The sequence below is a fragment of the Notothenia rossii genome (genome assembly GCF_949606895.1).
Source record: "Notothenia rossii genome assembly, chromosome: 4".
Taxonomy (NCBI): Eukaryota; Metazoa; Chordata; class Actinopteri; order Perciformes; family Nototheniidae; genus Notothenia; species Notothenia rossii.
This window is the reverse complement of record NC_136902.1, coordinates 788,772-813,367: the sequence shown is the minus strand read 5'-3', so window position 1 is coordinate 813,367 and position 24,596 is coordinate 788,772. Positions and strand designations below refer to the sequence as shown.

The following is a 24,596-nucleotide window of genomic DNA, read 5'->3' as shown; positions in this document are numbered from 1 at the left end:
TTCTTCACGATGGAAGTCTTTAGGACGTTGTTAGCACGTTAGCACGTTAGCACCTGTCAGACTGTCTGTTGATCACCATCACACTTACACCACTTCTAGCAATTGGTCTGTGGTTTTGTTTGAGCGCGTCAAAGTGTTTACTCCCCGTCTCCAAGACTCACGTCTCTCACCGTGAGCTCAGCAGCTGCAGGGGAGCCAATGAGACACCTCCTCCAGCAGAGCCACATGAATATATAGAGGACAGAGAACTAATAAAACAGATCAAATAGTGCAAGAGGATGTTTTGAGATGTCAAAGTAAATACAAATCCATTAGAAATAGTGCCAGCAGAGTCTCTAAGTACATGGAATATGATAGAGGGAGAAATAAACAGCACGATGCAGACAGACGTGTATTCTGAGCAGACACTCGTCATATGAGATCTACAGAAGTGACCAGGCACCAGAATCGATACGACGCATCGTCCTTCCTCCAGGAATAACTCACAGGTAGAGAGAAAGAGAAATGTGGACTCATTAAAGTGACAGGGTGTAGAGACATGCTGCAGCTGCCTCGGCTGCACACAGAACACACACACCTGATATTGCGCCATTTACATCAGCAGCTTCTCTGGGATTCATTAGGAAAAATTAAAAAGGCGCAGCGACACACACACTGACATTATGCTACACACACACACACACACACAAACACACACACACACATCACATGAAACACACAGCTGCTCACAGGACGCTGCTGCAGACAAATACACACTTCTACGCCCTTAACCCCAGTACACACACACACACACATCTATAGTTGACTTAACAATGACCTGGCGCTGTGCTCACTGAACTACAACAAAGTATGTCTGTGTGTGTGTGTGTGTGTGTGTGTGTGTGTGTGTGTCTGTGTGTCTGTGTGTGTGTGTGAGTGTTTGTGTGTGAGTAAAGCACCAGCTGCTTGCAGAGTGCAGCATAACACTGTTGTTGTTCCTCCTGACCCCAAGACGAGTCACGCACAGCAACACACACACACACACACACACACACACACACACACACACACACACACACACACACACACACACACACACACACACACACACACACACACACACACACACACACACACACACACACACACACACACACACACACACACACACACACACACACACACACACACACACACCAATAATAACCCTGTTTGAAGGACCCTGAAGAACTTGGAGAGTTTTCAAAGAGAATCGACTCAGTGCAGGGGATTCTGGGTAATACTGCCGGCTGCACAGCATGAGACCCTGAACGCATCACATGACTAACTTCACACAGAGCTAATCTCTCCCGACTACACACACACAGTTAATACGAGTCACATGCTGCAGCTGATCCAATCACAACCTCTGATATCAGATGAGCAAAGTCCAGAACTCAGTGAAGAGGAGGGAGTGTTAGCATTAGTGTTTGTTAGCCCTCGAGCTGGGGGGTGCTGTGCCCCCGGTGGGCCGATAGGCGGGTGCTGTGCCCCCGGTGGGCCGATAGGCAGGTGCTGTTCCCCCGGTGGGCCGACAGGCGGGTGCTGTTCCCCCGGTGGGCCGACAGGCGGGTGCTGTGCCCCCGGTGGGCCGAGAGGCGGGTGCTGTGCCCCAGGTGGGCCGACAGGCGGGTGCTGTTCCTCCGGTGGGACGACAGGCGGGTGCTGTGCCCCCGGTGGGCCGACAGGCGGGTGCTGTTCCCCCGGTGGGCCGACAGGCAGGTGCTGTGCCCCCGGTGGGCCGACAGGCAGGTGCTGTGCCCCCGGTGGGCCGACAGGCAGGTGCTGTTCCCCCGGTGGGCCGACAGGCAGGTGCTGTGCCCCCGGTGGGCCGACAGGCAGGTGCTGTGCCCCCGGTGGGCCGATAGGCGGGTGCTGTGCCCCCGGTGGGCCGATAGGCGGGTGCTGTGCCCCAGGTGGGCCGACAGGCGGGTGCTGTGCCCCCGGTGGGCCGACAGGCAGGTGCTGTGCCCCCGGTGGGCCGACAGGCAGGTGCTGTGCCCCCGTTGGGCCGACAGGGGCTCACTTTGAGTGGGTTTGGAAGCGTAACAGGATGCTGGGTGAAAGAGGCAGCTCCAAGTGAAATAATCAGATAAGTGCGCGTTAGGAAAGATACGTGGCAGCTTTGAGGAGTTCTGTGAAGTCTGTTTTCATGCCTGTGTGTGTGTGTTTGTACTGTAGCCTTTATTTAACCAGGTGAAGCCCCTTGAGATCAAAAGGGCTCTTTCTCAGGGTGACCTGCAGGACATTAGTTACACATGTAACATACAAACAACAATAAGGATGACATACAGCATCATGTACAGGGTACAGTTTACAAACTCTATTCACAGTGACAGGTACCATGAGCATCACACAGCATGTGACCCAGCCCAGTTTTAAAGTGTGTGTGTGTGTGTGTGTGTGTGTGTGTGTGTGTGTGTGTGTGTGTGTGTGTGTGTGTGTGTGTGTGTGTGTGTGTGTGTGTGTGTGTGTGAGAGTCTGCAGCAAACACTGCTCAGTTTGTTCTCAATGTTTACTCAGCAGGTTATCTCCTGCACAGAGGCTGAAACACACACACTACTGAAACACACGTTACACACACACACACACTACTGAAACACACGTCACACACACTACTGAAACACACGTCACACACACTACTGAAACACACACACTACTGAAACACACGTTACACGCACACACACTACTGAAACACACACACTACTGAAACACACGTTACACACACACACACACTACTGAAACACACGTCACACACACACTACTGAAACACACGTCACACACACTACTGAAACACACGTCACACACACTACTGAAACACACACACTACTGAAACACACGTTACACGCACACACACTACTGAAACACACACACACTACTGAAACACACGTTACACACACTACTGAAACACACACACTACTGAAACACACGTTACACACACACTACTGAAACACACACACACTACTGAAACACACGTTACACGCACACACACTACTGAAACACACACACACTACTGAAACACACACACACTACTGAAACACACACACACTACTGAAACACACGTTACACACACTACTGAAACACACGTTACACACACACACACTACTGAAACACACGTTACACACACACACACTACTGAAACACACACACACTACTGAAACACATGTTACACACACTACTGAAACACACACACACTACTGAAACACACGTTACACACACACACACTACTGAAACACACGTTACACACACACACACTACTGAAACACACACACACTACTGAAACACACACACACTACTGAAACACACGTTACACACACTACTGAAACACACGTCACACACACTACTGAAACACACGTTACACACACACACACTACTGAAACACACACACTACTGAAACACACGTTACACACACACACACTACTGAAACACACACACTACTGAAACACACTACTGAAACACACGTTACACACACACACACACTACTGAAACACACGTTACACACACACACACACTACTGAAACACACGTTACACACACACACACACTACTGAAACACACGTTACACACACACACACACTACTGAAACACACGTTACACGCACACACACTACTGAAACACACACACACTACTGAAACACACGTTACACGCACTACTGAAACACACACACTACTGAAACACACGTTACACGCACACACACTACTGAAACACACACACACTACTGAAACACATGTTACACACACTACTGAAACACACACACACTACTGAAACACACGTTACACACACACTACTGAAACACACGTTACACGCACACACACTACTGAAACACACACACACTACTGAAACACACGTTACACGCACACACACTACTGAAACGCACGTTACACACACACACTACTGAAACACACGTCACACACACTACTGAAACACACGTTACACACACACACTACTGAAACACACACACTACTGAAACACACGTTACACACACACTACTGAAACACATGTTACACACACTACTGAAACACACGTTACACACACACACTACTGAAACACACACACTACTGAAACACACGTTACACACACACTACTGAAACACACGTTACACACACACACTACTGAAACACACGTTACACACACACACTACTGAAACACACACACACTACTGAAACACACGTCACACACACTACTGAAACACACGTCACACACACTACTGAAACACACGTCACACACACTACTGAAACACACACACTACTGAAACACACGTTACACGCACACACACTACTGAAACACACACACACTACTGAAACACATGTTACACACACTACTGAAACACACACACACTACTGAAACACATGTTACACACACTACTGAAACACACGTTACACACACACACACTACTGAAACACACGTTACACACACACTACTGAAACACACGTTACACACACACACACTACTGAAACACACGTCACACACACTACTGAAACACACGTCACACACACACACACACTACTGAAACACACGTTACACACACACACTACTGAAACACACACACACACACACACACTACTGAAACACGCGTTACACACACACACTACTGAAACACGCGTTACACACACACTACTGAAACACACGTTACACACACACACACACTACTGAAACACGCGTTACACACACACACAAACTACTGAAACACACGTTACACACACACACACTACTGAAACACACGTTACACACACACACTACTGAAACACGCGTTACACACACACTACTGAAACACACGTTACACACACACACTACTGAAACACACGTTACACACACACTACTGAAACACACGCACTACTGAAACACACGTTACACACACTACTGAAACACACGTTACACACACACACACACACACTACTGAAACACACACACTACTGAAACACACGTTACACACACTACTGAAACACACGTTACACACACACACTACTGAAACACACGTTACACACACACACTACTGAAACACACGTTACACACACACACACACTACTGAAACACACGCACTACTGAAACACACGTTACACACACACACTACTGAAACACACGTTACACACACACACACTACTGAAACACACACACTACTGAAACACACGTTACACACACTACTGAAACACACGTTACACACACACACACTACTGAAACACACGTTACACACACACACACTACTGAAACACACACACTACTGAAACACACGTTACACACACTACTGAAACACACGTTACACACACTACTGAAACACACGTTACACACACTACTGAAACACACGTTACACACACTACTGAAACACACGTTACACACACTACTGAAACACACGTTACACACACACACTACTGAAACACACACACTACTGAAACACACGTTACACACACACACTACTGAAACACACACACTACTGAAACACACGTTACACACACACACACTACTGAAACACACGTTACACACACACACTACTGAAACACACACACTACTGAAACACACGTTACACACACACACTACTGAAACACACGTTACACACACACACACTACTGAAACACACGTTACACACACACACTACTGAAACACACGTTACACACACACACTACTGAAACACACGTTACACACACACACACACACTACTGAAACACACGTTACATACACTACTGAAAGACACGTTACACACACACACTACTGAAACACACGTTACATACACTACTGAAACACACGTTACACACACACACTACTGAAACACACGTTACATACACTACTGAAACACACGTTACACACACACACACTACTGAAACACACACACTACTGAAACACACTACTGAAACACACGTTACACACACTACTGAAACACACGTTACACACACACACTACTGAAACACACGTTACACACACTACTGAAACACACGTTACATACACTACTGAAACACACACACACTACTGAAACACACGTTACACACACTACTGAAACACACGTTACACACACACACACTACTGAAACACACACACTACTGAAACACACTACTGAAACACACGTTACACACACACACTCTACTGAAACACACGTTACACACACACACACACTACTGAAACACACGTTACACACACACACACACACTACTGAAACACACGTTACACACACACACACACTACTGAAACACACGTCACACACACTACTGAAACACACACACTACTGAAACACACGTTACACGCACACACACTACTGAAACACACACACACTACTGAAACACATGTTACACGCACTACTGAAACACACACACTACTGAAACACACGTTACACGCACACACACTACTGAAACACACACACTACTGAAACACATGTTACACACACTACTGAAACACACACACTACTGAAACACACGTTACACGCACACACACTACTGAAACACACACACACTACTGAAACACATGTTACACACACTACTGAAACACAAACACACTACTGAAACACACGTTACACACACACTACTGAAACACACGTTACACGCACACACACTACTGAAACACACACACACTACTGAAACACATGTTACACACACTACTGAAACACACACACACTACTGAAACACACGTTACACGCACTACTGAAACACACACACTACTGAAACACACGTTACACGCACACACACTACTGAAACACACACACACTACTGAAACACATGTTACACACACTACTGAAACACACACACACTACTGAAACACACGTTACACACACACTACTGAAACACACGTTACACGCACACACACTACTGAAACACACACACACTACTGAAACACATGTTACACACACTACTGAAACACACACACACTACTGAAACACACGTTACACACACACTACTGAAACACACGTTACACGCACACACACTACTGAAACACACGTTACACACACTACTGAAACACACACACTACTGAAACACACGTTACACGCACACACACTACTGAAACACACACACACTACTGAAACACATGTTACACACACTACTGAAACACACACACACTACTGAAACACACGTTACACACACACTACTGAAACACACGTTACACGCACACACACTACTGAAACACACGTTACACACACACACTACTGAAACACACGTTACACACACTACTGAAACACACGTTACACGCACACACACTACTGAAACACACACACACTACTGAAACACACGTTACACACACACACACACTACTGAAACACACGTCACACACACTACTGAAACACACGTCACACACACTACTGAAACACACGTCACACACACTACTGAAACACACACACTACTGAAACACACGTTACACGCACACACACTACTGAAACACACACACTACTGAAACACACACACTACTGAAACACACGTTACACGCACTACTGAAACACACACACACTACTGAAACACATGTTACACACACTACTGAAACACACACACTACTGAAACACACACACTACTGAAACACACGTTACACGCACTACTGAAACACACACACACTACTGAAACACATGTTACACACACTACTGAAACACACACACACTACTGAAACACACGTTACACGCACACACACTACTGAAACACACACACTACTGAAACACACACACACTACTGAAACACATGTTACACACACTACTGAAACACACGTTACACACACACACACACTACTGAAACACACACACTACTGAAACACACGTTACACACACACTACTGAAACACACGTTACACGCACACACACTACTGAAACACACACACACTACTGAAACACACGTTACACACACTACTGAAACACACGTTACACACACACACACTACTGAAACACACACACACTACTGAAACACACGTTACACACACTACTGAAACACACGTTACACACACACACTACTGAAACACACGTTACACACACACACACTACTGAAACACACACACTACTGAAACACACACACTACTTAAACACACGTCACACACACTACTGAAACACACGTTACACACACACACACATTACTGAAACACACGTTACACACACACACACACTACTGAAACACACGTTACACACACACACACACTACTGAAACACACGTCACACACACTACTGAAACACACGTCACACACACTACTGAAACACACGTTACACACACACACACTACTGAAACACACGTCACACACACTACTGAAACACACGTCACACACACACTACTGAAACACACGTTACACACACACACTACTGAAACACACGTTACACACACACACACACACACACTACTGAAACACGCGTTACACACACACACACACTACTGAAACACACGTTACACACACACACACTACTGAAACACACGTTACACACACACTACTGAAACACACGTTACACACACACACACACACTACTGAAACACACGCACTACTGAAACACACGTTACACACACACTACTGAAACACGCGTTACACACACACTACTGAAACACACGTTACACACACTACTGAAACACACGTTACACACACACACTACTGAAACACACGTTACACACACACACACACACACTACTGAAACACACGCACTACTGAAACACACGTTACACACACTACTGAAACACACGTTACACACACTACTGAAACACACACACTACTGAAACACACGTTACACACACTACTGAAACACACGTTACACACACACACTACTGAAACACACGTTACACACACACACTACTGAAACACACGTTACACACACACACTACTGAAACACACGTTACACACACTACTGAAACACACGTTACACACACTACTGAAACACACGTTACACACACTACTGAAACACACGTTACACACACACACACTACTGAAACACACGTTACACACACACACTACTGAAACACACACACTACTGAAACACACGTTACACACACACACTACTGAAACACACGTTACACACACACACACTACTGAAACACACGTTACACACACACACTACTGAAACACACGTTACACACACACACTACTGAAACACACGTTACACACACACACACTACTGAAACACACACTACTGAAACACACGTTACATACACTACTGAAACACACGTTACACACACACACTACTGAAACACACGTTACACACACTACTGAAACACACGTTACACACACACACACTACTGAAACACGCGTTACACACACACACACTACTGAAACACACGTTACACACACACACTACTGAAACACACGTTACACACACTACTGAAACACACACACACTACTGAAACACACGTTACATACACACACTACTGAAACACACGTTACACACACACACTACTGAAACACACGTTACACACACACACACTACTGAAACACACGTTACACACACACACACTACTGAAACACACGTTACACACACACACTACTGAAACACACGTTACACACACACACTACTGAAACACACGTTACACACACACACACACTACTGAAACACACGTTACACACACACACACTACTGAAACACACGTTACACACACACACTACTGAAACACACGTTACACACACACACACACACTACTGAAACACACGTTACATACACTACTGAAACACACGTTACACACACACTACTGAAACACACGTTACATACACTACTGAAACACACGTTACACACACACACTACTGAAACACACGTTACACACACACACTACTGAAACACACGTTACACACACACACACACACTACTGAAACACACGTTACATACACTACTGAAACACACGTTACACACACACTACTGAAACACACGTTACACACACTACTGAAACACACGTTACACACACACACACTACTGAAACACACGTTACACACACACACACTACTGAAACACGCGTTACACACACACACACTACTGAAACACACGTTACACACACACACTACTGAAACACACGTTACACACACACACTACTGAAACACACGTTACACACACTACTGAAACACACGTTACACACACACACTACTGAAACACGCGTTACACACACACACACTACTGAAACACACGTTACACACACACACTACTGAAACACACGTTACACACACACACTACTGAAACACACGTTACATACACTACTGAAACACACGTTACACATACACACACTACTGAAACACACGTTACACACACACACACTACTGAAACACACGTTACACACACACACTACTGAAACACACGTTACACACACACACACTACTGAAACACACGTTACATACACTACTGAAACACACGTTACACACACACACTACTGAAACACACGTTACACACACACACTACTGAAACACACGTTACACACACACACTACTGAAACACACGTTACACACACACACTACTGAAACACACGTTACACACACACACACACTACTGAAACACACGTTACACACACACACTACTGAAACACACGTTACACACACACTACTGAAACACACGTTACACACACACACACACACTACTGAAACACACGTTACATACACTACTGAAACACACGTTACACACACACACTACTGAAACACACGTTACACACACACACTACTGAAACACACGTTACACACACACACACACACTACTGAAACACACGTTACATACACTACTGAAACACACACACACACACACTACTGAAACACACGTTACACACACTACTGAAACACACGTTACACACACACACACTACTGAAACACGCGTTACACACACACACACTACTGAAACACACGTTACACACACACACTACTGAAACACACGTTACACACACACACTACTGAAACACACGTTACACACACTACTGAAACACGCGTTACACACACACACACTACTGAAACACGCGTTACACACACACACACTACTGAAACACGCGTTACACACACACACACTACTGAAACACACGTTACACACACACACTACTGAAACACACGTTACATACACTACTGAAACACACGTTACACACACACACACTACTGAAACACACGTTACACACACACACTACTGAAACACACGTTACACACACACACACTACTGAAACACACGTTACACACACACACACTACTGAAACACACGTTACACACACACACTACTGAAACACACGTTACACACACTACTGAAACACACGTTACACACACACACTACTGAAACACACGTTACACACACACACACTACTGAAACACACGTTACATACACTACTGAAACACACGTTACACACACTACTGAAACACACGTTACACACACACACTACTGAAACACACGTTACACACACACACACTACTGAAACACACGTTACACACACACACACACACTACTGAAACACGCGTTACACACACACACACTACTGAAACACACGTTACACACACACACTACTGAAACACACATTACACACACACACACTACTGAAACACACGTTACACACACACACACTACTGAAACACACATTACACACACACACACTACTGAAACACACGTTACACACACACACTACTGAAACACACGTTACATACACTACTGAAACACACGTTACACACACACACTACTGAAACACACGTTACACACACACACACTACTGAAACACACGTTACACACACACACTACTGAAACACACGTTACACACACACACTACTGAAACACACGTTACACACACACACACACACACTACTGAAACACACGTTACATACACTACTGAAACACACGTTACACACACACACTACTGAAACACACGTTACACACACACACTACTGAAACACACGTTACACACACTACTGAAACACACGTTACACACACACACTACTGAAACACGCGTTACAGACACACACACTACTGAAACACACGTTACACACACACTACTGAAACACACGTTACACACACTACTGAAACACACGTTACACACACACACTACTGAAACACACGTTACACACACTACTGAAACACGCGTTACACACACACTACTGAAACACGCGTTACACACACACACTACTGAAAAACACACACTACTGAAACACACGTTACACACACACACTACTGAAACACGCGTTACACACACACTACTGAAACACACGTTACACACACACACTACTGAAACACACGTTACACACACACACTACTGAAAAACACACACTACTGAAACACACGTTACACACACTACTGAAACACACGTTACACACACACTACTGAAACACGCGTTACACACACACACTACTGAAAAACACGTTACACACACTACTGAAACACACGTTACACACACACTACTGAAACACGCGTTACACACACACACTACTGAAAAACACGTCACACACACTACTGAAACACACACACTACTGAAACACACACACTACTGAAACACACGTTACATATTTATATTTATTAGAAAATGTAACTTCAATAAATATATTTATTTTATGAAAATATTATTAACCATTTTTTGTAGAGTTATTTTATTAATGACGAAATGTCCCGCATAAACACAATGAATACACACTTTAGACCTGACTTCAAATTCCACCTGATTTCCAATGATTGGGATGAGAGAAATTACAGTACAGTCAACGTCATGCGGATGAGTGTATCTCTGTGTGAGAGAGAGAGAGAGAGAGAGAGAGAGAGAGAGAGAGAGGTTCAGAGTCCACCTCCCTGCAGTTTAATGACCCGATACAGACGGACACGCCGACTGCTTTAGAGCCGCGAGCATCACAGGATTCTTTTGATATTAATGACAATCAGCAACACACACACACACACACACACACACACACACACACACACACACACACACACACACACACACACACACACACACACACACACACACACACACACACACACACACAGTTTTGTTTACGGGTGATTCTGCAGATAGGTCATCGTGAACAAAAAATCACCTGCTTTCAGGAGAGTGTCTGTCTGTCTGTGTGTCTGTGTGTGTGTGTGTGTGTGTGTGTGTGTGTGTGTGTGTGTGTGTGTGTGTGTGTGTGTGTGTGTGTGTGTGTGTGTGTGTGTGTGTGTGTGTGTGTGTGTGTGTGTGTGTGTGTGTGTGTCACAGACATCATCATTCTTCAGTCTGGAATAACTGGCTCCATGAAACACAATGCTGCTGCAGAAACTCCCCCGAAACCAACAAACAGGAGCAGCTAGTTAGTCTCACACACACACACACACACACACACACACACACACACACACACACCGTGTTTTTAGATCTTGAAAAAGTTACATTTCTGCAGGTGCTTGTTTTCCTTCAGTCCACTTCCTGCCACTACACGTCTCACTCCATAACAACATCAAAACCCACCTGTTCAGACTGGCATTGTCTTTAGAAACTGTCCTCCCGTGTCCTCCCGTGTCCTCCCGTGTCCTCCCGTAGTCCATTTCCTGTTGTTCGTCTTGTTTTACCCCGGCTGATATTTCATTCAATCCACTGTTCCCTATATTACCCTGTGCCCTGTAAGCTGTCCTTGGGTGCTTTGAAAGGCGCCCCCCAAATGAAATGTATTATTTAATAAAGTAGGCTAATAACCCTGACCCTTTTTAATAATAATAATACATGTTGTTGTGTGGCACCTTTCAGAGCACCTTACGATGCAGAGAATATTCTGAGCGATCCGGCCTGTTAGCATTTGAACGGGACATGCTAACGTGTCAGCTGGGGCTCGGACATTTGACTCAGCCTGCTCTCGTGTGTTCTCTTGTTGCTGATATAAGATCCTTATAAGAGGATTCATAATAGCTGTTAGTCTTCTACCTGGAAAGCACCAGATGCATCAGATTGCAACGTAAATACAATTACTGTTATAATAAACGCAATAAACAAACTGACAGATATTTTTTGAAGCATTGTTTGATTTGATTTTCTGACGGCACACTGCTGCTGACTCTTTCATCTCAAATGTTGGACGACTGAACTCCAATAAAATAAACAATACAATGAGAAAAGTAATTATAATAATAAACCTCTGTGTTTGTAAGTGTACTAAAAACACGGAGCTTCCCGGAGAGCAGACGCCAGAGAAACAAAACAAAAACATAAAACAACAAATACATAAACAAACAAATAAGCAGATAAAGAAACATAAAGGTAAATGATATTCAAGAGAAAGATGAAATAACATTATAACACAAGTGTTTCTGTGAGACTGAGGAACGTCTCCGTGTTTAGCTCTGACTGAGATCTGATGCTTCACCATGTAGCAGCAGATCAGTGGGTTGAAAGCAGAATGTCCCCAGAGGCGTGGGGGGGTATACTACGAAGCAGGATGTTCTCTTAGCGGCTAACTTCAGGGAGACTCTGGGTTTCCGGTCCTACGAAGCTGGTTCTCTTTTTAGCGGGCTAGATCTCCATGGTAACCGATGCTGAGTGGCTAACCTGCCCCGGAGCAGGTTAGGTTGCAGGCTAAGAGCTCAACTCAGTGAAAGCACTGCCTGCTGACCAATCAGAGCTCAGTGTGCAGAGTTTAAAGCGATCAAGTCATATTACAGGAGAAAGGAAATACAGAAAAGCTGCCGTTGCAGAAAAGACGGCCGGCAGAAATCAGCGACTGTGTGAACGTGAACATGAATAGAATATCACCTCCCATCTTCAGAGCAATCTGACTATTAGAACATTAGCGTTAAGAAAGCTTACTTAAATATCTGCCACAACATAAGTAACCGGATCAGAGTAACATTAAGTACAGTCCGCGGCATATCACATCATAATGTATCATCTATCTCTCTCAGTCTCTCCTGACTGACTGCATTCCTCTCTCAGAGCAACACACAGATCTTATCAGGACGTCTCACACAACACACAGAAACCAGTTTAGAGGACAGTCTGAGAGATATGGGAGATGGAGACTAAACTGAAGACACACACACACCGGATAGATTCAGGAAACTGGAACCAGTGAAAAAGCATCTTTTGATACCTTAGAAAAACTAAATCAGATTATAATTCCTCCTCTGATACCAACTCGACAGCTTTCTCAATTACACTTTCTACTTTTTAAATCATGTTTTACAAATTCAAAACTCAATACCATGCCTTTAAGCTAAGTCTAAGTTAGTGTTATGAGGAGTTAGGACAGAAGCGTCTCTTCGTTTGCAGGAAAGGCTTCAGTGAAACAAAGAGAACAGCAAGCAGCACCTGACGCTAACCAAACCAACTGCATTCCTCTCATCATCCAGAAATACCTGCCGGAGAACATCCTGCACACGGGGGGGGGGGGAGGGGATCAGGTGACGCTGAACCGGTTAGGAGGCAACGTGTAAAGAAGTCAATGAACAAGCAAAGCTCTGATTGAACCGTGGTTCCAGCGGGTTCTCCACACACACACACACACACACACACACACACACACACACACACACACACACACACACACACACACACACACACACACACACACACACACACACACACACACACACACACACACACACACACACACACACACCACCCCCCCAGAAAGCTGAGTGTGTTCAGTGATGAGACCAAGAGGGGCATCACAGGAAGTGGACATATATTCTGCCCTGGGCTGAACTCCCAGGATGCATCAGGGTCAGAGGAAATAAGAGTTGGGAAACTGGGATTTACATATCGCCAACAACAGATCAACAAAGCACTGACAACAGATCAACAAAGCACCGACAACAGATCAACAAAGCACCGACAACAGATCAACAAAGCACCGACAACAGATCAACAAAGCACCAACAACAGATCAACAAAGCAACGACAACAGATCAACAAAGCACCGACAACAGATCAACAAAGCACCGACAACAGATCAACAAAGCACTGACAACAGATCAACAAAGCACCAACAACAGATCAACAAATCACCGACAACAGATCAACAAAGCACCAACAACAGATCAACAAAGCAACAACAGATCAACAAAGCACCAACAACAGATCAACAAAGCAACGACAACAGATCAACAAAGCAACGACAACAGATCAACAAAGCACTGACAACAGATCAACAAAGCACCAACAACAGATCAACAAAGCACTGACAACAGATCAACAAAGCACCAACAACAGATCAACAAAGCAACGACAACAGATCAACAAAGCAACGACAACAGATCAACAAAGCACCGACAACAGATTAACAAAGCAACGACAACAGATCAACAAAGCAACGACAACAGATCAACAAAGCACTGACAACAGATCAACAAAGCACTGACAACAGAATAAATGAACCCAGCAGAGCTCAGACTCACACAGGCAACATGTGGTCGAGTCACTTTGTTTCCTCACGTCTGAAGCCCCACACACACACACACACACACACACACACCAAAAATGGCTCATCAAAAGTTGTAAATTATAAAAGATGCCTTTAGTTTATCTGTAAAATACTTAGTCATGTTCACAGATGTATAAACCCAATATTTCTCTGAGTTTACAAACCTATAACGTATTCACAGGAAGGTGTATCACATGTGATCACAGAGTATTGATCTACACACACAGGTCACATTGAGATAGACCTCCCTCCATCAGTGAAACACACAGGTGCAGATCCCTGATATCTGACACACCGTGAGAGCTGCATGAGCAGACTGCACACACACACACACACGATTAATCGACTTTCAATAGATTCATCGCGATTTAAATGATTCGATTATCAAATCGCAAAGCCTGAAAAAATGTTAAACCTTTTTGTTTAAAAAAAAAATGTTATTAAAAAAATGTTATTACATTTTCATAGTCATCCACACCAATCAGAAGTGCTGTGCTCCACATGTAGCAGCCATTGTTACCCAATCAGAAGTGCTGTGCTCCACATGTAGCAGCCATTGTTACCCAATCAGAAGTGCTGTGCTCCACATGTAGCAGCCATTGTTACCCAATCAGAAGTGCTGTGCTCCACATGTAGCAGCCATTGTTACCCAATCAGAAGTGCTGTGCTACATGTAGCAGCCATTGTTACCCAATCAGAAGTGGCCCATGATAGAAGGTGATAGACAGATTGATCCAATCACCTGCCAAGTGTTTTTGAAAGTGCCCGCCCTTTCCAAAGGTCTTCCAATGGAGCTCTAGATGGTTTGGTGAACCGTCTGAGTCAGGTTAGTGATGCTCCATCACATGTTTCTATCACAGGTGAATCTTAAACTGAAGCTTGGCTTTAAAGCAACGGAAGTTTCATGTACGTTTAGTTCTTTCACTCGTAGCTCGGGCTGCGGGGGGGCTAGAGACGGGAGCACGTTGATGTAGGGCTTTTTTTCTTCAACTTTTCGTTGGTTTTCAGTTGATACTGAAAGTTCAGGGTAACAACTGTTAAAAACACTGTTCAAAAGGTTTTTCTCCAATAAATTGATGTTTTCAAAGTAAATGGATAATCGTTTTTAATAATCGTGATATCAATTATTGACCCAAATAATCGAGATTATGATTTTTGCCATAATCGAGCAGCCCTACGTTGATGCGACCTTCCTAGCCGGAGTTATGGCCGCATTTTACAATGACCGACACACACACACACACGACGCTCTGCATGCTGAGGAGACACTCGGAGAGACAGAGAGGGACATGTCCACGTTACAGAAACACACGCTGACTTCAATCAGGATTATTATACCGCTGTTATTTCCTAGATTATAAAAATAGGCCAATACTAAAGTTCCCGTGCACTTGGTGACGTCATGAACACACATCACGAGGAGTCAGAACACTGAGTCTCTTCTGATTGGACGAGGAGTCAGAACACTGAGTCTCTCCTGATTGGACGAGAAGTCAGAACACTGAGTCTCTCCTGATTGGACGAGGAGTCAGAACACTGAGTCTCTCCTGATTGGACGAGGAGTCAGAACACTGAGTCTCTTCTGATTGGACGAGGAGTCAGAACACTGAGTCTCTTCTGATTGGACGAGGAGTCAGAACACTGAGTCTCTCCTGATTGGACGAGGAGTCAGAACACTGAGTCTCTCCTGATTGGACGAGGAGTCAGAACACAGTCTCTCCTGATTGGATGAGGAGTCAGAACAAAAAGTCTCTCCTGATTGGACGAGAAGTCAGAACACTGAGTCTCTCCTGATTGGACGAGGAGTCAGAACACTGAGTCTCTCCTGATTGGACGAGGAGTCAGAACACTGAGTCTCTCCTGATTGGACGAGGAGTCAGAACACTGAGTCTCTTCTGATTGGACGAGGAGTCAGAACACTGAGTCTCTTCTGATTGGACGAGGAGTCAGAACACTGAGTCTCTCCTGATTGGACGAGGAGTCAGAACACTGAGTCTCTCCTGATTGGACGAGGAGTCAGAACACAGTCTCTCCTGATTGGATGAGGAGTCAGAACAAAAAGTCTCTCCTGATTGGATGAGGAGTCAGAACACAGAGTCTCTTCTGATTGGACGAGGAGTCAGAACACAGAGTCTCTTCTGATTGGAGGAGGAGTCAGAACACAGAGTCTCTTCTGATTGGACGAGGAGTCAGAACACAGAGCGCTGGATGTTTGTTCTGCTTGATCAAATCAGACTCCAGTGGAAACGCCTCCTTTTTGCAGCAAGAAACACGTTTAGGTGGAAAGATAACGTGTGTGTGTCAGAAACCTGATCCCTGTGTTTCTGTTTGTTACCGCAGTGCAGCTCCGTGGAGACACTGCACCATGAAGAGAGGAGGAGGAGGAGGAAGAAGAGAGGAGGAGGAGGAGGAGGAAGAAGAGAGGAGGAGGAGGAAGAAGAGAAGGAAATGCTCCTCAGAGGTTTGCAGCAGGGAAAGTGTTTTAGTATTCAGCTGCAGGAGTGTGACGGGGTTGGGAGGAGGAGTCACATCAGGTGGAACACACACACACACACACACACACACACACACACACACACACACACACACACACACACACACACACACACACACACACACACACACACACACACACACCCCCCCCTGATGGAGCAGAGAGATGATTTATTCAGGAGATGTTTGACCGTGGGATACTTTCAGTCAAACTGTCGGTCGTCTCTAATTCATGAAGTAGTTTATATAAGTGTGCAGAGACTCAGAGGGTCAGAGACTCAGAGACTCACAGACTCAGAGGGTCAGAGACTCAGAGACTCACAGACTCACAGACTCAGAGACTCACAGACTCAGAGGGTCAGAGACTCAGAGGGTCAGAGACTCAGACACTCAGAGGGTCAGAGACTCACAGGGTCAGAGACTCAGAGGGTCAGAGACTCAGAGGGTCAGAGACTCAGACACTCAGAGGGTCAGAGACTCACAGGGTCAGAGACTCAGAGGGTCAGAGACTCAGAGACTCACAGGGTCAGAGACTCAGAGACTCACAGGGTCAGAGACTCAGAGGGTCAGAGACTCAGAGACTCACAGACTCAGAGGGTCAGAGACTCACAGGGTCAGAGACTCAGAGGGTCAGAGACTCAGAGGGCCAGAGACTCAGAGACTCACAGACTCAGAGGGTCAGAGACTCACAGACTCACAGACTCAGAGGGTCAGAGACTCACAGACTCAGAGACTCAGAGGGTCAGAGACTCACAGGGTCAGAGACTCAGAGACTCACAGACTCAGAGGGTCAGAGACTCAGAGGGTCAGAGACTCAGACACTCAGAGGGTCAGAGACTCAGAGGGTCAGAGACTCACAGACTCAGAGGGTCACAGACTCAGAGGGTCACAGACTCAGAGACTCACAGACTCAGAGGGTCAGAGACTCACAGACTCAGAGACTCAGAGGGTCAGAGACTCAGAGACTCACAGACTCAGAGGGTCAGAGACTCAGAGGGTCAGAGACTCAGAGGGTCACAGACTCAGAGACTCACAGACTCAGAGGGTCACAGACTCAGAGACTCACAGACTCAGAGGGTCACAGACTCAGAGACTCAGAGACTCAGAGGGTCAGAGACTCAGAGACTCACAGACTCAGAGACTCACAGACTCAGAGGGTCACAGACTCAGAGACTCACAGACTCAGAGGGTCAGAGACTCAGAGGGTCAGAGACTCACAGGGTCAGAGACTCAGAGACTCAGACACTCAGAGGGTCAGAGACTCACAGGGTCAGAGACTCAGAGGGTCAGAGACTCACAGGGTCAGAGACTCAGAGACTCAGACACTCAGAGGGTCAGAGACTCAGAGGGTCAGAGACTCAGAGGGTCAGAGACGCACAGACTCAGAGGGTCACAGACTCAGAGACTCACAGACTCAGAGGGTCACAGACTCAGAGACTCAGAGGGTCACAGACTCAGAGGGTCACAGACTCAGAGACTCAGAGGGTCACAGACTCAGAGACTCACAGACTCAGAGACTCAGACTCAAAGGGTCAGAGACTCAGAGACTCACAGGGTCAGAGACTCAGAGACTCAGACTCACAGGGTCAGAGACTCAGAGACTCAGAGACCCAGAGGGTCACAGACTCAGAGACTCAGAGACTCACAGGGTCAGAGACTCAGAGACTCACAGACTCAGAGGGTCAGAGACTCAGAGACTCACAGACTCAGAGGGTCAGAGACTCACAGACTCAGAGGGTCAGAGACTCACAGACTCAGAGGGTCAGAGACTCAGAGACTCACAGACTCAGAGACTCAGAGGGTCAGAGACTCACAGACTCAGAGGGTCAGAGACTCACAGACTCAGAGACTCACAGACTCAGAGGGTCAGAGACTCAGAGGGTCAGAGACTCACAGACTCAGAGACTCAGAGGGTCTGAGAGAGAGAGAGAGAGAGAGCCCTCTCTTCACCTCTACCTACAGACATGTTTCCATGATGTTCAGATGGTTTCCGCTGCATCTGCACCGTCAGAATATTCATCATTATTTATCCTGTGTCCACAAGCCTTTTCCCATCATGCATTGCTCTCCTGATGTGTGTGTAAGTGTAGCATGCAGCAGAAACACACACATCTGAGAGTGTGTGTGTGTGTGTGTGTGTGTGTGTGTGGCGTTAATCAATGAGCGACACACTCTCTTCCTGCAGCACGCCTCCTCCTCTCAAGGGTACTGCATGAGAAACCTCTTCCTGTGCATCTAGATTTCTACATGATTATTTTCTACTTTTTTAAGTTGAGGTGTGTGTGTGTGTGTGTGTGTGTGTGTGTGTGTGTGTGTGTGTGTGTGTGTATGACTCGTATTCTGTAAAGACCTTTGAGGGGTCTCATGAGCAGTTTCATCACATCCTCCTCATTTCTCACGTCAACAAACAAGCCGAGCAGACGTCTGATCGGCCCCCTGCTGAGCTGAAGACCAGCTCTAATTGGTTTAATTAGACTCACACTCACCACACACACACACACTGTCTGAGCTGCACAACAACACATCCAGGATCAGTGTTTCGCGCAAATGCTATGCTATCACACACACACACACACACACACACACACACACACACACACACACACACACACACACACACACACACACACACACACACACACACACACACACACACACACACACACACACACACACACACACACAGCAGGTTCCTCTCGGATGTTTTTCTTCAGCTCTGTGGGAACTGATAGAGATCCACGGGGAGGAAGAGGAGGAAGAGGAGGAGGCGTACAGAAACATAATACAGGTGTGTCAATGCTGAAACACACACTGTTCACCTGTGGAGTGGCTTACACACACACACACCTGTTCCTTCTACCCAGGATCCATCATTACATATTCATGAGACCAGCCGCACCTGTCCTATAGGTGTGTGTGTGTGTGTGTGTGTGTGTGTCCGTGTGGGGTGTGTGTGTGTGTGTGTGTGTGTGTGTGTGTGTGTTTTACACACCTGGTCTGACGGTCTTGAGTCTGACGGGGTCCCGGAAGTGCCGGATCACGGCCAGAGTGTCCCGGTGTGTGAGTCCGCTCACCGGGGTGCCGTTCACCTCCAGCAGCACGTCCCCCGCGCACGGAGCCCTGCCCGCGTGCACGAGCAGCGCCCCCTCCTCCTCGGGGACGGTGTGCGCGAGGTGCGGGAACTCCCCCAATTCCGCGCCCCCGTGCACGCGCACCTCCCCTCCCTCACCCCCCCACGAGACGCTGCATTCTTGCACCTTGGAGGACCAGTGCTTCTTTTTCTTCAGTGTTTTGGACATGGTGTGTGTGTTTATGTGTGTGTGTGAGCTTCACTGTGTGTGTGTGTGTGTGTGTGTGTGTGTGTGGGCTCTGGTTTCAGACAGAGGGTGAACAGAGGTTTGTTCTGAGCCTTTCTCGTGTCATGTTACCTCCTATTTAAATGTTTAAAGGCAGAGAGAGTCTACTGTATCCTGTGTGTGTGTGTGTGTGTGTGTGTGTGTGTGTGTGTGTGTGTGTGTGTGTGTGTGTGTGTGTGTGTGTGTGTGTGTGTGTGTCTGCAGAGAGAGAGAAAGGGCTCGTCCTTCAGTCGCAGTGACGCATGGGAAAATCCATCAGGTTTGCAGGAGTTGTTGTTGTGTTGTATCCATAAGAAAGAGGGACAGAAAATAGATCCTGTGGTGATATTGCAGCTGAAGCCCCCCTGCTGTGCGGAGGAACATCCCCTTCACCTGCAGTGGTGACGCAGCGGGGGGTGGCGGTTCTCCTGACGCCGGGAACCTCGCTCCTTTCCCCGCAGAGAATCCTCCAGGAAACACGGAGCAGCTGGAGGGGAACGATCCACTTTCAAAATAAAACCAGGAATACCAAACTTGCGAGGCGGATTGATCTGCACCTGTCCGTGTGTCTACTCGGAAACCGAACACACACCCGTCCTCGCGCTGCTCCCCCTCCTCGCGGACTCTTGTCGGTACTTATTCCTCCGGTGAACCCTCTCTCTGACAGCAGGATCCGGTTCTCCTCGCTCCAGAACTTTTTTTGATCTTTTTCCGTGTTTCTTTCCTGATGGCAGAAGCTCCTGTCCAATCAGAGCTCAGGAGGAGCGTTTACAGCCTCCTCCTTGAACCAATGGGGAGCGAAAGGAGGCGGGGCTTGTGTGCATTGTGTCTCCATGGTGTGTTGAGGGGCGGAGCTCCTCATGGGAAACATCTGTTCCCGTGGGAAAGGTTCACTGTAATCTCGCGATAGATAGATAGAGAGATCGATACTTTTTTGATCCCAATTTGGGAAATGTTTGCGTTGCAGCAGCATAAACAACAAGGCAATAAGAGAAATTAAGACACTAGAAATAAACAGTCCAAAATATTTCTGAAATAGAAATAAAATAGCATTAAAAAGTTTAAAGTTTAAAAATAAATATAGACATGTGGAAATACTTGCTCCAGTAACAATATAATGCAGGATATTATTGCGCAAGAAATTGATTATTCAATATTAAATTGAAAAGAAATGTAAAATGTACAGTGGGAGTTTAAGTCCAGTTATTAAGAGAAGCTATATTTATATATATATATATATAATGTCCATTAAAAGGATGTGTTGTTTTTAAAGTGGACTTTAGTGTCTGTGTTTATTGTGTGGCTTTAACTCAAAGAAACACTCTGAGATCTGGAGAGAAACCTTTTGGGGGATTTCTAACACAAGTTTGCCCTCTAGTGGCTGGAGAGGGGAATTGCTCCTCTGAAATAATATTATATTAATAAAAATATACAAATGATATTCATATATTAAAAGGGTCATTCCTAACATTCTGTGACTTTTAGGTCCCGAGACATTATATCACATATTTAGCATTCAAAGGGGCTAATGTGTGTTTTTAAAGCGTGGTTTCACATGGTTAATCCCCCTGGCCTCTACGATAACACATTATACCCAAGATATTCACAGTTCTATATAAGACCTTGTCTTATCTTATATAATATACTCCATATGGAAAGACTCATGTACTCAGAATGAAACCGTTCCAATGCCTATAAGACCCTTCACTAAGCCACTATTTATAGATAGATAGATAGAGAGATAGAGAGATGGATGGATAGATAGAGAGAGAGATAGATAGAGAGAGATAGATAGAGAGATAGAGATAGATGGATAGATAGAGAGAGAGATAGATAGAGATAGATAGATAGAGATTTTTAGATTTTCAACAAACAATTATCTTATTTGCTTATATACATTGAGAGAAGAATTCTCCTTATCTAAAATCTACACTCTCTCTTGCCTTTACCAAAGACAGAGACATGTGAGTGAGTCGCTGACCGGCTCGACTGTTCACTTTATTTTTCCTGCTTCTATGGATTGATATTTTTTCCAGCCCCACAATAAAATGCATCAGCTCCCCCTCCCCTCATCAGCTCCCCCTCCCCTCATCAGCATCCACTCCCCTCATCAGCTCCCACTCCCCTCATCAGCTCCCCCTCTCCTCATAGGCTCCCACTCCCCTCATCAGCTCCCACTCCCCTCATCAGCTCCCACTCCCCTCATCAGCTCCCACTCCCCTCATCAGCTCCCACTCCCCTCATCAGCTCCCCCTCTCCTCATCAGCTCCCCCTCCCCTCATCAGCTCCCACTCCCCTCATCAGCTCCCACTCCCCTGCGTTCTGCTTCCTGGAGCCAGCACCAAGAATAAAAGCAGTCTCTGTAGAAACCCCCCCACAGTCTGAAAACATTAAGAAGAGGCTTCAGTCTGTGACAGTCCAGGTAGCAGTGAGTGATGGTCTCTCTGTGAGGGCAGGACGGACCCTCGGGGGACACGTGGGGTCTATCTTCCACACAAAGGCCTTCA

The 24,596-nt window shown here is 45.8% G+C and overlaps 1 protein-coding gene across 1 annotated transcript in view; it reads right to left on the bottom strand.

Annotated features, from left to right (window-relative positions):
- LOC307037638 (membrane-associated guanylate kinase, WW and PDZ domain-containing protein 3-like) overlaps positions 1-23,175 on the bottom strand; it is an 89,676-nt gene extending 66,501 nt beyond the window's left edge. The window contains 1 exon segment of the mRNA XM_079678686.1: positions 21,747-23,175. Coding sequence (XP_079534812.1) covers positions 21,747-22,053 — 307 coding nt within the window. The 5' untranslated portion in view covers positions 22,054-23,175.
- Between the last annotated feature and the right edge of the window lie 1,421 nt (positions 23,176-24,596).